At 39.7% G+C, this 16,577-nt stretch overlaps 1 protein-coding gene across 1 annotated transcript in view; it reads left to right on the plus strand.

The window, feature by feature from the left end:
- The window catches only part of TEX11 (testis expressed 11), a 197,936-nt gene that overhangs the window by 6,798 nt on the left and 174,561 nt on the right, over window positions 1-16,577 (plus strand). The window contains exons 3-6 of the mRNA XM_041003384.1: window positions 1,231-1,310; window positions 6,193-6,273; window positions 6,404-6,523; window positions 10,418-10,507. Of these exons, the coding sequence (XP_040859318.1) occupies window positions 1,231-1,310; window positions 6,193-6,273; window positions 6,404-6,523; window positions 10,418-10,507 (371 nt within the window). The remainder of the gene's footprint in view (window positions 1-1,230; window positions 1,311-6,192; window positions 6,274-6,403; window positions 6,524-10,417; window positions 10,508-16,577) is intronic.

Genomic DNA, 16,577 nt, shown 5'->3' on the forward strand with positions numbered 1-16,577 from the left:
CTAAATGTGCCTGGGAAAGCAGTAGTGAATGGCCTAATGCCTTGGGACCTGTATCTACACGGGAGACTCAGAAGAGGCTCCTTGCTTCGGATCGGCTTAGCTCTGGCCCTTGTGACCATTTGGGGAGTGAACCACCAAATAAAAGGTCTTTGTCTCTCCTCTGTAAATCTTCCTTTCCGATAAAAATATTTTTTTTTATTAATTGTATTGCATTATGTGACACAGTGTTATGGGTACTGGAATTCCTCCCACCCCTCCCCGAACCCTCTCCCCATAGTGGATTTCTCCACCTTGTTGCATTACTACAGTTCAAATTCAGTTGTGGTTCTTTCACTGGAAGTATTTACCAAGCATAAAGTCCAGTGTCTTATTATCCTAGTGGGTTCAATGATTTCTTGGTGAGACCATCTCTGGTCTGAAGGTAAGTCCAGCTAAGCTTCATCCCAAACGATTAAAGGCCCCAACATGCTCTCAACAGCCATTTACAGCCACATGACATCAATTGGCATGGCATTGATTAATAGTATGTTGATGGGAAGATGTGGTTTCTTAACTACATCCTGTGACTTCTTCATAGACATTTTAATTTTGGTTTGTATTCAACCTGTTTCCATACAGTTATCAGTTTAGGTACAATACATTTTTTTTTTTAAATTTAGGATGGATGTGCAGAGAAATCCCCAATACCCCAGTGAGGCGTTACTAATCTTTGTGTCCTACCTAGTGAGGCATGTTTGGGTCCATGTTGGCCGTTTCCTGTCTGATTCTAAGCTTTCCATGTTGTTGTCTGACCATTCTAGATTTTTTTGTTTGTATGTATATTTGTTAAAAATATTATTTTTAAAAAGAAAGAAAACATCACATTTTAGGAGAAAAACCTAAAACTGTCTTGATATCTTCAGGTTTAGTTTTAGGTCTCAATTATTAGAATCCTGCTAGCATGGTACATATGATAATCATGGAATCAGGTACCTTCAGTTAGTTTTTGGGACTTAACTTCAGAAATTGAAAGTTGAGAATTAAATATTTATCTAACATTAAGCAAATTATTCATATAAATTTCAGGTCATTTACTTTTGAAAAGTGACTTTTTAAAAATACCTCTAAAATTTGTGATTTTAGTAAACTAACAAAACCGGCATGGTTTCAATACTCTTTTTTTCTCTACTAGCATGTATAAAAGGAGAATGAATATTTTGTGTTTATGCATGTCTAATTACTGTTTTTCAGCACGTCATGTGGCTTGCAAGTTGTTATCTATGTGTGACAATTCGATGGCTACAGAAGACACTCTTCGAAGACAGATTTACGTAAGTTCTCATTAAGTGAGGATGAAGTGTAGATGCAATGAAATGGTTATTATTTCTATGAAAATGGTTGAAGTAAGTGCAACACTAGAAGGAGGTTTAATTTGCAGTGATGTCTGTGTTCTTTTTGTGGTTGGGATAACTGCTATAGTTAAAGGTTTCAGTGGTATTGTCATGACAAGTTTGCAGTGAATTAAATAGGGGATTTGCAATTCTGAATTTGTGGACTGTGGTTTGCTTTTACTTATTTTTGTTTTTAAATTTATTTTTAATTTTAAATGATGTTAATGCAGTTGATCAGAGTGGGATGGATCTGGGAAAGCAGTCGAGGATGGCCCAAAGCCTTGGGACCCTGCACTCATGTGCAAGACCCAAAGGAGGCTCTTGGTTACTGGCTTCGGATCAGCTCAGCTTTGGCTGTTGTGGCCATTTGGGGAGTGAACCAAAGGAAGATCGTTCTCTCCATCTCTTCTCTCTGTAACAATTTGTCCTTCCAATAAAAATAAATAAATCTAAAAAAAAAAAAAAAGAAACCCAAAATGAGTTTATTCTTATATGTATAATTGACATTTAATGCTGTAGAAGTTTTATTTTTAGTGTCTTAGATTTTCTATATGGGTCTCTTTTCTTCCCCACAGGCCATCTTGGTGCCCAGCAGCATTAACATAATGAATCATTTGCTCTATCCTAAAAATGTATATTTATAATAATTTCAGAAAATAGTACTACCCATATTATTTTATTACTAATCATATACTTTCCAAAAAAGCAGTTTAAGAATTTTTTGTACTGCTTATATTCTTAGGATATATTCTACCAGGGATGTACAGTCAAATTATCACTTTAATATTATTAAAATATAAGTTACTTTAAGAATTTCTGTCTCTGCGATTTAGCTACATTTTGTTGCATAGTTGTAACTTTCTTCTGATTTGCAATGATGATTTTAAACATTTTGATTAAATTTTGTTGTGTAATGGGTGAAGTATTTGTACGATTTCAAGAACAAATCTAGAATATTCAGATATATTTAGCATATCTGTTATGTCTGCTCTGATCCTTCTTTTTTGTAGATAACCATTTTATTTTATGATTTATTTTTTTGATTTTAAATAGAAGTAAACAGGAGGATATACCCATTTTTCTACCCCCTCCCCTTTTTAAAATATTTATTTATGGGCCCAGCACAATAGACTAGTGGCTAACGTCCTCGCCTTATATGCAGCTGCATCCCATATGGGTGCCAATGTCCTGGCTGCTCTATTTCCCTTCCAGCTCCCTGCTTGTGGCCTAGGAAAGCAGTTGAGGATGGGCCAAAGCCTTGGGACCCCGCACCCAGGTGGAAGATCCAGAGGAGGTTCTTGACTCCCGGCTTTGCCTTGGCTCAGCTCCAGCCGTTGCAGAGACTTGGGGAGTGAATCAGTGGATGGAATATCTTTCTCCGTGTATTTCCTTCTCTCTGTATATACATTTGCCTTTCCAATACAAATAAATAAACCTTTTTATATATATTTATTTGACAAACAAACACACACACACACACACACACACACACACACACACACACACACAGATGGATAGATCCTGGAAAGGTAGAGAAAGAGAGAGAGAATCTTTTATCTGCTGCCTCACTTCCCAAATGTTGCAATAGCTGGGGCTGGACCAGGCTGAAGCTCAGAGCTCAGCTCTCCCATTTGTGTCTCTAATGTGCCCATCCGTAGTTTCTTAGACCAGTGGTAACATTTTAGTATATTCTCTTCTGTACTGGATTTTTGCTCCATTTAACCACTTTAGCATTATGCCTTAGTTATCATTCTATAACATTATATAGGTGAGATTCCTAATTTTTATTAACATAATTTTTGAAATAAGATTTTTTTTTAATTTGAAAAAGTGATAGGATAGTAGGAGGGACAGAGAGACAGAGGCAGACAGACACAGAGAGACGTCTTCTACCCTCTGGTGCATTCCCCAGACTTCTGTAAGAGCCTGGGCTGGACCAGGTTGAAGTCAGAAGCTAGGTACTCCAACCAGGTCTCCCACGTGGATGGTGAGAACCCCTGGGCCAGCATCTGCTGCCTTCACAGGCACCTGAGCACAAACATGGATTGAAAGCAAAACGGCCAGAATCTGAATTGGCACTCCAGTATGGGATGCAGTTGTCACAAGTGGTAGCTTAACTTGCTGCACCATAATGCCTGCTCCTAGTTGCAGTTTTCTTTAGTTAAAATGTTTAATACATTTAATTTTATGATTTAATAATGTGTAACATTTTGCCACATTCCCTTCATATGTGGATATTGCACACATATGCATATATGTCATTTTTCTTGCAAGCAGGGACGATGATACCATAATATGTGACATTACTGACAGTGATCACCATTATCCTTTTTTTAGAGAGTAAGGGAAAAGAACTCTTTCAAGGGGAGGCTAACTGCCTTTTGTTTCCACTGCTCGCATCTAGGGCTGTTACCATATTTTACATGGATGTGCATGCTTGAGTGTGATTTTCTGCTTCATTTTATTTGTTTCAGTGGTTTTTGGTAATTTCAGGTCCATTGAAAAATGCCCCTTACTTTCCAAGACTCTTATTTAATTATTTTTTTTTTTAAACTTTACCTATTCAAAAGGCAGAGTGATCGAGCGGGGAAGGAGGAGAGAGCATGAGAGAGACTGATTTTTCCATTTGCTGTTTTATTCCTCCAATGCCCACATCAGCCCCACTGTCGGGCCAGACCGAATCCAGGAGCGGAGCCTCACCTTCTCTATCTTCCTTTATCTTCCTTCCAACTCCTTTCTGTGTGTGGCAGGGATCCAAGGACTTGGGTTATCATCTTTTTGCCTCACAGGCACATTAAGAAGAGTACATACCATAAGCAGAAGTGACAGTTCCAGCCATTTCAATATGGGATGCATGTATTTCCACGTGGCAGCTTAACCAGCTGTATCAAGCCTGCCAACCAGTACTCTTTAAAAAAAATTGCTTATTTTTATTGGAAAGGCAGATACACAGAGAGGAGGAGAGACAGAGAGGAAGACCTTCCATCCACTGGTTCACTCCCCAAGTGACTGCAACAGCCAGAGCTAGCTGAGCTGATCTGAAGCCAGGAGCCAGGAATTTCTTCTGGGTCTCCCACATGGGTGCAGGGTCCCAAGGCTTTGGGCCATCCTCGACTGCCTTCCCAGGCCACAAGCAGGGAGCTGGGTGGGAAGTAGGACTGCTGAGATTAGAACCGGCGCCCATATGCGATCCTGTTGTGTGCAAAGCAAAGACTTTAGCCACTAGGCTACTGTACTGCACCCTCGATACTCTTATTGAATAACAAAAAGCCATGTATGAATTTTCTCTTATGTTTCTATATACTATCATTTCTAGGGATTGATGGTAAAAGGTGTGACTGCAGTGTAGTCTTCCACCTTGATTTAATCCTTGTTTCCACAGCATTTATATATATAACATATCAGTTACTAATTTGGATATCTGTCAGATATAATAATGTGAGCTTATTCAGGGGTTCCTTGGCTGTGACATACATTTAGTAAACATCAGTCAGGTTGATAAAAAGCATTATAAGAGATGACATTAAAGCTGGAACCAACATTGGGCATTGTGGTGATGGATTAAGCTGGAGGTTGGGATGCCTGTATCATGTGTCAGAGAGCTAATGGAGTCCTGGATACTCTGATTCTGATACAGCATCCTTGGAGGCAGCTGAAGAGGTTGGGTTCTTACCACCCATGTTGGAGATCTGGGTGTTCTTGGTTCCTGGCTCTGGCCAAGCCTGTCTCTGGTTATTATGGGCATTTGAAGAATGGACCAGTGGATGAAAGTTATTTCTCTATCTCTCCTCCTTTTTAAGTAGATGAAAATAAATAAACATTAAAAAAAACCCTACCTACGTGTGTTGATTAATAGGCTAATGCTATGTAACTTCGATTTTTTGAAACACTAAGTTTTCAGAATTTCCTCTGTCTAAATTATTCCAGATTTTTTAAAAAAAAGACTTGCTTTTATTTTTTATTGGAAAGGCGGATATACAGAGAGGAGAGACAGAGAGGAAGATCTTCCGTCCCATGATTCACTCCCCAAGTGAGCGCAACGGCCGATGCTATGCCGATCCAAAGCCAGGAGCCTCTTCTGGGTCTCCCACGCGGGTGCAGGGTCCCAAAGCTTTGGGCCGTCCTCGACTGCTTTCCCAGGCCACAGGCAGGGAGCTGGAAGGGAAGCGGGGCTGCCGGGATTAGAACCAGCGCCCATATGGGATCCCGGGTGTGCAAGGCAAGGACCTTAACCACTGCGCCATTGCGCCAGGCCCCAAATATATATATGTATTTACTTGAAAGTCAGGGAGAGAGACATAAAGAGAGAAGGAGAAAGAGAGAGAGAGATCTATCATCCATTGGTTAACTTCCCAAAAGGCTGCAACACCACCAGGACTAGGCCAAGGCCAAAGCCATGAGCCTGTAACTCCATCCAGGTCTCCCACATAGGTGGCGGGAACCCAAGTACTTCTGCAATTATCTACTGCTTTCCAGGTGCATTAGCAGGAAGCTGGATCAGAAGCATGGAGTAGCCAGGGCCTGAACTGACTCTGATATGGAGTGCAGGTACCCCAAATGGTGACTTTTAAAGTATTCTTACAGATGTATTTTAGGCCTATTCTTTTTTGTTATTATTGCTTTTCTTAAGATAATTTTCTTTTCTTAAATTATGGAATTCAGAGTAGAACAAAAAACTTTCCTAAATGCTGATTGTTGCTTTTTGTTTTCTGTGGATTATGTGACTGAATATTAATAGAAGACTATCTTCTCCAGAATGTCCTAGCCAGTTTGGGTAGGGTGTGAAGTTTTAAAAATATGTGTTCTAACTTTTCTCTTCTAGATGGAAATTAAAGCAGGGAAAGCCTGGATAGATACTGGAAATGCTGTGATGTCTGATGAATTTTTTGAAGCTGCCATTGTAGTAAGTTATCTTTGATTTATTTAGCTGTGACAATAATTAGCAATAACTGTGGTTATTCTCTTTCTTTTAAATTTTTTTTGTAACTGTGGTTATTCTCATCTCCACATTGTATTGCACTTTTATTTCCCAGGATCTGGAGCAGTTATATGCCAAATTAGTTAACTGGAGCTACACTGAAGTCCATACCATCATTCAAAAGTTTGCTGTAGAGAAGGACCTCTTCAAAGTCTATTCTTACCAAGCAGAGTCAGTAGGTATCATAGGCACTTGGACCTTACAATGGGGCGTTTTGTATATGTAAACACAAAAGTTATGAGAGGTAAATTATTAGAAGAAAATCAAATGTCGCTTGTCTTTAATAGGATGCTGTATTTGACCTTTCAGTCTTGATCTGTTGTTGAAGGTGACATTACTAATGGTGACTGGATCTGTGTGGAAGTAAACAGACTAACATGTAGCTAAACATAATTTTCAACCACTTCATGTAACATCTGCACTAATTTATGGCAGCAGCCTCTTTTTGCAACACCTGTGTCTTTGACTGCCTCTCATGTTCAGCCTGCCTAAAACATTTGCTTGCAAAGCGTCTCCTCGTTTGTCATTGTTTTGGGCTTGTTTGATGGTATTTTTGAGTAAAGATTTATTTATTTTGAAAGTTACAGAGAGAGGGAGAGACAGAGATCTTCCATTTGTCCACTCTCAAAATGGCTGCAGTGGCTTGGCTTAGGTCAGGCCAAAACCAGGAGCCTGGAACTCTCTTCAGGTCTCCTACATAGGTAGCAGGGACACAAGTACTGGGCCATCTTCTGCTGCTTTCCCAGACTCATTCTCAGGAAGCTGGAAGGAGACGGAGCATCCAGGATTCAGTGATGGACAAGTTTGCAGACACTTTAACCCACTCTACCACAAAGCCAGTCCCGATTTTTGCTTTGAAGTTTTGGTTTACATCCTACCTCTTTGCACAAAGAAATTGAAGCTTCCTATGTTTCAGTATAATAAAGCTTTTAAAATTTAAATAGGGAGTAAAAATCTTGAAAAGGGGGAAATAAACATGCTAAACACAATGGCTAATACAATTATTGTGATTAAGTGTTAAATTGAGCTTAAAAATCTTATTTTCTGACTTCTCTTGGAAAAAATGAAAGATTTAAAAATATGAAACAACAACCACTTGGGGCAGAGCAGCAGCTGGCACCTTTAGACATAGGCCATCATTTCTTCAGTTTGTCATCCCCACAATTCCTTTTATTCTCCTGTATTCTGGTGTTACTTTCTGTGTGCTGCTATTTTTCTTGTAGCAGATATAGAAGGAAAACAAAATATTTATAATACCCCACACACATCTTTATCTAAAGTAGAAGAATGAGAGCTGGACTGAGAAGACATTTTGATATTTGTGATGATAGTAAAGATTTATGTGGGCTTTTTTGGTTAAAGATTTATTTATTTTGTTTGAAAGTCAGAGCTAGAGAAAGAAAAGGAGAAAAAGAGAGATCTTCCATCCACTGGTATATTCTAGCCACAACAGCTAGAATTGGGCCAGGTTGAAACCAGGAGCCAGGAGTTTTGTCTGGATCTCCTATAATAGCAACAGGTGCCCAGGCACTTGGGCCTTGTTTTTCCAAAGCCATTAACAGAGAGCTGGATTGGAAGTGGAGCAGCCAAAACATGAACCAGCACCCATATGGGACACTAACATTGTAGGCAGTGCCCACTATGTCACAGTATTGGCCCCTTGGTGATGTTTACACAGTGTTCAAAGTTGTTTTCTCTGTTTGCATTGTGGGTTTCTTCCTGTGTCAAAGAGTCAGGTGTGCATTTTCAGTTGACATAAAATAAGCTGTGATAAATTTGCTTTCTGTAATTATGTGACCCTGGGGATGAAAGAGGCCTTAAAAATCATTTAGTATATCCTTTTTTTTTTTTTAAACTTTTTGTTGTTTTTATTCAGCTGTGATGCAGGTGCTGTAGAATTCATCCATTTACCATATTTAACACAGGGCTTTTAGTGTGTTCACAAAATTCTGCAGTATCTATCACAATTATCTCAGAATATTTTTGTCTTCTCAAAAAGAAGCCTACCCGTTAACAATTGCTCCCCATTCCTCCTGATTCTACCCCTAAAAATGCTAACCTATTTTTTTGTTTCTGCATTTTCCTTTTCTGGACATTTCACATAAGCAGAATAGTGCAATAGTCTTTTGCGGCCAACTTTTTTTCACTTAATATAAATGTTTTCAAGGTTTGTGCATTCTATAGCATGTTCCACTGGATGGATATGTCATGTCATGTTTATCTGTTTTTGATTATTGTGAATAATTGTGGTATGAACATTCATGTATAGATTTATTTGTGTACAATTTTTAAATGTTTATTAGAGAGAGAGAGAATATCATCCTCTGTTTGATGGTTCACTCCCCAAATATCCCTAACAGCTAGAGCTGGGCCAAACCAAAGCCAAGATTCTGGAACTTAATGTTGGTTTCATTGCCTACTAGAGCTTGTATTAGTAGGATGCTGGGGTCAGAAGATCCAGGCACTCTGGTCTCAAACAGTCTGATAAGGAATGAAGGCAATATGAAATCAGACATTGAAAGCAGAGTCCTCACTGCTGTGCTAAACACCTGCCTCGGGTTCTGTTCAAGTCTGTTCATCCATAGGATGGTAGATTTAATGGGAATCTTAGGGATGCTCTAATGCAGTTTCTCATGAGGAAAAGTGAAGCTGTAAGAGCTTAAGGCTCCTAGTAAGTCCTAGAAAAGTGATTCGTCTGGTTTCAATATAAAATTGCATTAAATTGCAAACAGTTATTTAAAAGCAGATATTCAAAGCAGTTAAAATTCTGAGATTATTGTGAATTTGTAGGGCAAAAAAATCTGCTGTTTAGGGTCTAACACGATGGCTCAGTGACTAAGTTCATGCCTTGTAAGCACTGGGATCCCATGTGGGGACTGGTTCATTTCCTGGCTGCTCCACTTCCCATCCGACTCCCTGCTTGTGGTCTTGGGAAGCACTGTGTAAATTTGCCTTTCCAATAAAAATAAATGTTTTTAAAAACCCGCTGTTTAATTCCCATACAGTGGAGATAAATGTAAGAACTATTCAAATCCAAGAAGCATGGGCTTTCACACACATACACACACACACACACACACACACACACACACACACACACTCACAAATGGATTACACTCATTAAGCTCTATGTTACTAAATACTGTTATGACTTAATTCTGTATTTTGAACTGGAACTCAATGCAGGTCTTCCAGTTGGTGTCAAAAATCGATTCACATGGGCCCTGGCATGATAGGCTAGTAGCTAAAATCCTCGCCTTATATCTGCTAGAATCCCATGTGGGTGCCAGTTAGTGTCCTGGCCACTCTGCTTCCCATCCAGCTCCCTGCCTGTGACCTGGGAAATCAGTAGAGGATAGCCCAAAGTCGTGGGACCCTACAACTGACCAGGAGACCCAGAAGTTACTGGCTCCTGACTGCCAGCCACGTGGGGAGAGAACCAAAAGATGGAAGATATTTCTGTCTGTATATCTGTCTTTCCAGTGAACAAACAGAATAACTCTTTAAAAAGTCCAGATAATTGGACCATCTTTCACAGTTTTCCCAGCCAACATTAACAGGAAGCTGGATCAGAGGTGGAGCAGCTGGGATTTGAACTTGTGCTCTGATACAGGATGCTGGTGTTGAAGAGGCTTAACCCACAGTGCTATAATGTCAGCTCTTAAAAATAAGACAAAAGAAGTATTTATTTGAAAGGCAGAGTGAGAGAAAGAGATCTTTCATTTGCTGGTTTACTACCTAAATGTGCACAGCAGCTGGGGCTGGGACAGACTGAAATCAGGAACCAGGAACTCCATAAAGGCCTCCCACATGCGTGGCAGAGACCCAAGTTCTTGGGCCGTTGTGTGCTGCCTTCCTAGGTGCGTTAACTTCATGCTAGATTGAAAGCAGAGTGGATGGGTCTTTGAATTGGCATGTTGATATGGGATGCCAGTATCCCAAATGGTTAGCTTAACCTGCTGTGCCACAATTGAGAAATGTTAATATTAATTTTAAAAAGATGCTAAAATGGACTTACATATGCCTTGTCATTTTCATTTTTAACTAATAATTGGTATTCTTTCCTCAGGCCTTTGCTCAAGGAAATTTTCAGAGAGCATCGACATATGCGTTGCGTTGTAAAGATATGCTGTATAGGTTCCCCAAGTTGGTGAGTTCAGTCTCTACATTTATTCTCCAGAAATTTCAAAACATGCTACATCATGTTCCAGGAAGGATTACCACTTCATGAAACGTTTTGGAGAGTCTTTGAGAGCAGTCCACTTGACTAAGCTGCTCTTTAAAGAATCTTCCTTCCTTTGTTCTATACAGAAAGGGCACTTGAAACGACAATATGGGTCATTTCTTGATATTTATTTTATTGGCAACCCATTTTGATGATATTTCTTCTGTGTTTCATGTCACATGATGAAAGAAAAAAATGGGTTTGTTACTGACTGGGTTAACAGCAGTTATCATGTTACTTCTGTGGTACGTTTCTATATTAGGATTGACAATGTGAGAGACTTTATAGGATAAAATCTGCTCCCTGGACTGGTTCTCATCAAAATTTCTAATTATATATGTATTTTTAACATTTTATATTTTTTCCCATTCCCCCTCCCCCATTGCTGCCAAAGATTGTCTATTAGTATTCTTTTGTGATTTCAAATAAATTTTAAGGTTTTTTTTTCTGTCTGTAAAGAATGTTATTTGAACTTTGATAGGATTTCATTGAATACATGGATAGCTTTATGTAGTATAGACATTTTTAATAATATTAACTCTTGTGATCTACGAGTACAGACTATCTTTCCAGTTGTCTCTGCATTCTTTATTTTCTGTCATTGGTGTCTGTGGCATAGCATGTTAAGTTGCTGCCTGCAAAAACTGGCGTACCATATGGGCAGAAGTTTGAGTTCTGTCCTACTTCCAATCCAGTTCTCTACTGATGCACCCGGAAAGGCAGGGGAAATGGCCCGAGTTCTTGGATTTCTGCCACCCACATGGAATAACAAGATGGAGTTCCAGGATCCTGACTTGGGTTCTGGCTCAGCTATGGCTATTGCAGCCATTTGGGAGTAAACCAGTAGATGGGAGATCTCTCTCTCTCCCCTTTTCTCTTCCCCATTCCTCCTTCACTCTGTCACTTGACTTTTCAAATAAAAAAATCATTACAGTTATATACCTATAACTCTTGGTGTAGAAGTCTCTGACAACTTGTATTCACTTTATCCTTAAGCACAACTATTTTGTTCTTTTTGTTGGTATTATAAATAAATTTGTTTCCTTCTTTTTTGCATAGTTTTTTGGTTTGTTAAAAAAAATTTATTTACTTGAAAGTCAGAGTTACAGGAAAAGAGGGAGGCTGAGAGAGAGAGATTTTCGACCCAATGGTTCATTTTCCAAATGCTCACAATATCTGGGGTGAGGCCAGGCCAAAGTCAGGGGCCTAGAACTTTATCTTGGTCTTCCATGTGACTGACATGGATCCAAGCACTTGGTAATCTTCCACTGCCTTTGCAGGAGCATAAGTAAGGAGCTTGATCAGAAGCGGACAGCTGGATTTAAACTGGCACTCTGATGTGGGATTCCACTATCCCAAATGGCAGCTTAACCTACTGCACCACAATGCCAGTCCTGATCATGTGGGTTTGTATCTTTTAAGATTTTTAAATAAATTATTTTTCTGATGTTTTATTTTTCAAATTAATGTAATATTAACAAGAATAGATTCAATATAGTTCATAGATATACTTTTTAAAAGATTTATTTCTTTTTATTGGAAAAGGTAGATTTACAGAAAGGAGAGGCAGAGAAAGATCTTCCATCTGCTGGTTCACTCCCCAAGTGGCCTTAATTGCTGAAGCTGAGCCAAACCAAAGCTAGGAACTTTTTTGGGGTCTCCCATGTGGCGGTAGGTTCCCAAGGACTTAGACAATCTTCTGCTGCTTTCTTAGGCTATAAGCAGAGTGCTGGATCAGAAGAGGAACAGCTAGGATTTGAGCCAGCACCATATATGGGGATGCTGGTATTGTAGGTTGAGGCCTGGCTTGCTATGCAACTGTGTTGCCCTTTATGGGTACAATTTTAAGAATATGCTGCTCCTTCCTTCCTTCTTTCCTTCCTCTCTCTCTTCCTGTCTCTTTCCTTTTATAACTTTTAGAACAAATAGTCATAAACTTTCCTTTTTTTTTTCCTAAAAAAGGGGGATTTATTTATTTGAAAGGCAGAGATTCAGAGAAAGAGGGAGGGACAGACAGATCTATCCATTTGTTCACTTCCCAGGTGGCCACGATAGCCAGGACTGGGTCAGGCTGAAGCCCGGTGCCAGGAACCAGGAGTAAGAAACTTTCTCCCAGTCTTCCATTGTGTACAAGGCCCCAAGTCCTTTGAGCACTTTGTGTTGCTTTCCCAGGCATATTAGCAGAGAGCTGAATTGAAAGTGAAGCAGCTGGGATTACAACTGGTGCTCATATGGCTTTATATGCTGCACTACAACACCAGCCCCGAGATAGCATTTAAAAAATATATTTATTAATTTTTATTGGAAAGGCAAATTTACAGAGAGAAGGGGAATCAGAAAAGATCTTCCAACTGCTGGTTCACTCCCCACATGGCTGCAACAGCCAGAGCTGAGCCTGTCCGAAGCTAGGAACCAGGAGATTCTTCCGGGTCTCCCATGTGGATACAGTGTTCCAAAGCTTTGGGCCATCTTCGACTGCTTTCCCAGGCCACAAGCAGAGAGCTGGATGGGAAGTGGAACTGCCGGGAAATGAACTGACACCCATATGGGATCTTGGCGCTTGCAAGGAGAGGATTTAGCCACATGACATTTTTAATAAACATTATGATCACGGGCTTAATATTGCACTAAATAAAGTGATCAGCAAGTAGAGACCCTAGTTCTCAATGATATAGTCAATGGCTATAAACAATAATCACGTGGAAAGATAACCATTTCATCCGTACATAGTATATTGTATCAAAAGACATTTCTCTTTCAGTTTTTTTTTTTGAATGTGATATATCATCTTGATATAGCAAACCACTTTGAATCCCCAGGATAAATCCTACTGACTTGTGATGTATAGTTTAATTATTAAATTGTTTACTAAGTATTTTATTGAGGATTTTTTTTCATCTGTGTGTTCATCAGGGAAATGACCTTTAGTTTTCTTTTCTTATAGTGTTCTTATGCTAGCTTCCTAAAATGAATTTGGAAGTGCTGTATGATTACTTTTGAGAGGGGTTGGAGAGGATTTATGTTAATTCTTTAAACATTTGGTAAATTCACCATTGAAGAAGCTTAGCCGTCTTTGGTTTATTCAAACTTTCTATTTCTACTTGGTTCACATTGGTAGACTGTTATGTTAGGGACCATGGGGAAAGATGTTGTCCTGTCTTTGGGTATGTGAAGAGTGTTGGCGCTGGTTTTGAATTCATGCAGGAGTGCGTGGGAATTCATGAAGGTGTGTGTGCTGGGGGAAAATATGTTGGCAAGAGCTGCATGAGATGTGTATTGACATGCACTGTGGCTGTGATGTATTGACATCACAGGCTCCAGGGAAATATGGTGGTGTGACCTCAGGTGGCTTCAACACTGGGACCCGCTGTGGCTGCAGTGGATCTTGGTGGTAAATCCCTCAAGGGTTTTCCTATTTGCGTTTTCTCTAACTTTAGAACTTGCAGCTGAGGTGATACCACTAGGTATCTACCTATCCTTACTTCGAGGACAGGATGATGAAGGTATAAACTTTCTAGCATATTTATACTGTTTTAAATATATTTATCCCTAATTTGTATGCTCCAGTGGATTGTGTCACCATCTTAAATGGACTTTGGAGCTGTTCAAGTTTTTCTTTTTGGGGGAAAGGAGGTCTGTGGATAGTTGTTTTTGTGGAGAGATAGGGGTTGGGCTCTCGTAGTCAGCCATCTTGTTGGTGTCATTTAACTTCTGTGAGTTTCTTTTACATGTTGTTATCCCTGTTGAGCACTTCCTTTCTTTTTGACACAAAAACACTAATTTGCACTTTTCTTCTCAAGTCATGGAACTAGTTATTTTTCTCAGGAGCTTTTCTTTATTGTAGTGGAAATTGAAGGCAAAATCTGAGCTTCAGATATTCTTATTGCTTTGGGTGGCCTGTTGGTAGAAACAGCATGCATATGCATGCTTAAATATTCATACTCACATTTCCATCACATCTATGTATATCACCAATTATCCATCTGTCTGTGTCAAATATTGAAAACCATGACACCTTTTAAGAGATTTATTTATTTGTAAGTGTTACAGAGAGAGGGAGAGGAAAGGGGGAGGGGAGAGATCTTCCATATATTGTTTTTGTTTTTTTTTTTTTTTTCTGCAAATGGCTTCAATGATCAGACCTGGGCCAGGATGGTACCAGGAGCTAGGAACTTTATCTGGGTTTCCCACAAAGCTGGCAAGGGCCAAAACTTTTGGACTGTCTTTTGCTGCTTTTCCAGGCCGTCAATAGGGAACTGGATCAGAACGGGAGCAGCCAGAGCACAAACTGGTGCCCATATGGGGTGCTGGTGCTGGTGGCAGAAGATCAGTCTGTTGAACTACTGCACCAGCCTACAATTACCCTTGATTATATTTGCTTATTTAATCACTCTCATGCATGTTCCCACATTTGCATCTCCTCTTTAACCCTCTCCATTGGCAGTATGCCTTTTCTTCATGGTCTGACTCTTCATTTTGAGCCTCTTTCCCTATGTGTTCACCCTTCTCACTCTGCTCAGACTCCTTACAGCAGACTATTACTCTATGTTGATATGTTCTCACCCTATTTGGGTTCTGATACTGCATGTTTGTGACTTTGGTAAATGAATACTGTTTTCTTATGCTAGAATGATTGTGCAGATGCCTATCAAGGGAGAACACTCAGTCTTCAAAGTCTCTATGCCTGTGAGAAATTATAGAACTCTAAAAAATATTCCCCAAATACCTGCAGTTCAGGAGGCTTCTACTGAAGGACTATTGCCATAAGGATAGAAAGTGACTAATGCAAATGACTGCCATAGGAATAAAAAGTACAGAATAACTCAACAATAGCCATGGTTGACTTGACATCTCGGATAAAGTTGGTTTTGTGAATTTCTAAAAAAGACAAAAACCAACTCAAAAATAAATTAAAGTTAGACTTATTTTGAAATATATGCCACATAACCCTTAGATACCTCATAAAAGTGTTGCAAAATCAAGCAATGAAATGGTTAGAAATGTTTTATTAGTGTCCAGCTTGTATAAGGTATACATCAAAAATTAATTACTCAGGGCTTAGCCTAGCAGCTATGATCCTCGTCTGGCCCGTGCCGGGATCCCATATGGGCGCCAGTTCTAATCCCGCAACCCCACTTCCCATCCAGCTTCCTCCCTCCCTGTGGCCTGGGAAAGCAGTCGAGAAAGGGCCAAAGACTTGGGACCCTGTACCCGCATGGGAGACCCGCATGGGAGACCCAGAAGAGCCTCGGGGCTCCTGGTTTTGGATCTGTTCAGCTGCAGCCATTGTGACCACTTGGAGAGTGAATCAACAGATGGAGGATCTTCCTCTCTGTATATCTGACTTTCCAATAAAAATACATCTTTAAGAAAATCAATTACCCAGTTTTCCTATAGAACTTCTTGGCTTGCAGAGAGATTTTCCATTCTGAGAATTTCTTTAAAAGTTATTCGTATGTTCTTACTTTTATAAATAAAACATACTGATTATTTTTTCAAATATTTGAGACTCTTATAATTGCTCAAGACAATGTTTGTTATCTGCATACAGGATTGTAGCAGAAGCTATTAAATGGTGTAGATAGTTCTGTGAGCCACGTCACAATTCTGATAATTAGTGTCTTCATCTATAAAATGAGAATGTACGTTAACATGATCTCAGAGGTCCTTCTAATACCCGGAGTCCCAGCCCTCAATTATTACTTTTAAAAATGTGTGTTTAAAACTTAAAAATTATTTGGAAGGAGGGCGGGGCAGAGGACAAGTGAATGAGTGAATGGGAGAGAGTGGCTTCCAGCAAGTGAGATTGGATTAAGCTGCAATGGTAGCTGGAAATTCAGGCCACATCTGTTATGTGAGTGGCAGGAACCCAGTTACTTCATCAGTCGTCGCTGCCTCCCAGTGTTCATAATAGCAGGAAGCTGGAATCAGAAATGAGAGTCAGGAAGTGAATCCAGGTGCTCTGAGAGGTAACGTGGGGACATCTTAACTACAAGGTTAAGTG

The sequence above is a fragment of the Ochotona curzoniae genome, unplaced genomic scaffold (genome assembly GCF_017591425.1).
Source record: "Ochotona curzoniae isolate NIBS_2020 unplaced genomic scaffold, NIBS_Ocur_1.0 contig_1274, whole genome shotgun sequence".
Lineage (NCBI taxonomy): Eukaryota > Metazoa > Chordata > Mammalia > Lagomorpha > Ochotonidae > Ochotona > Ochotona curzoniae.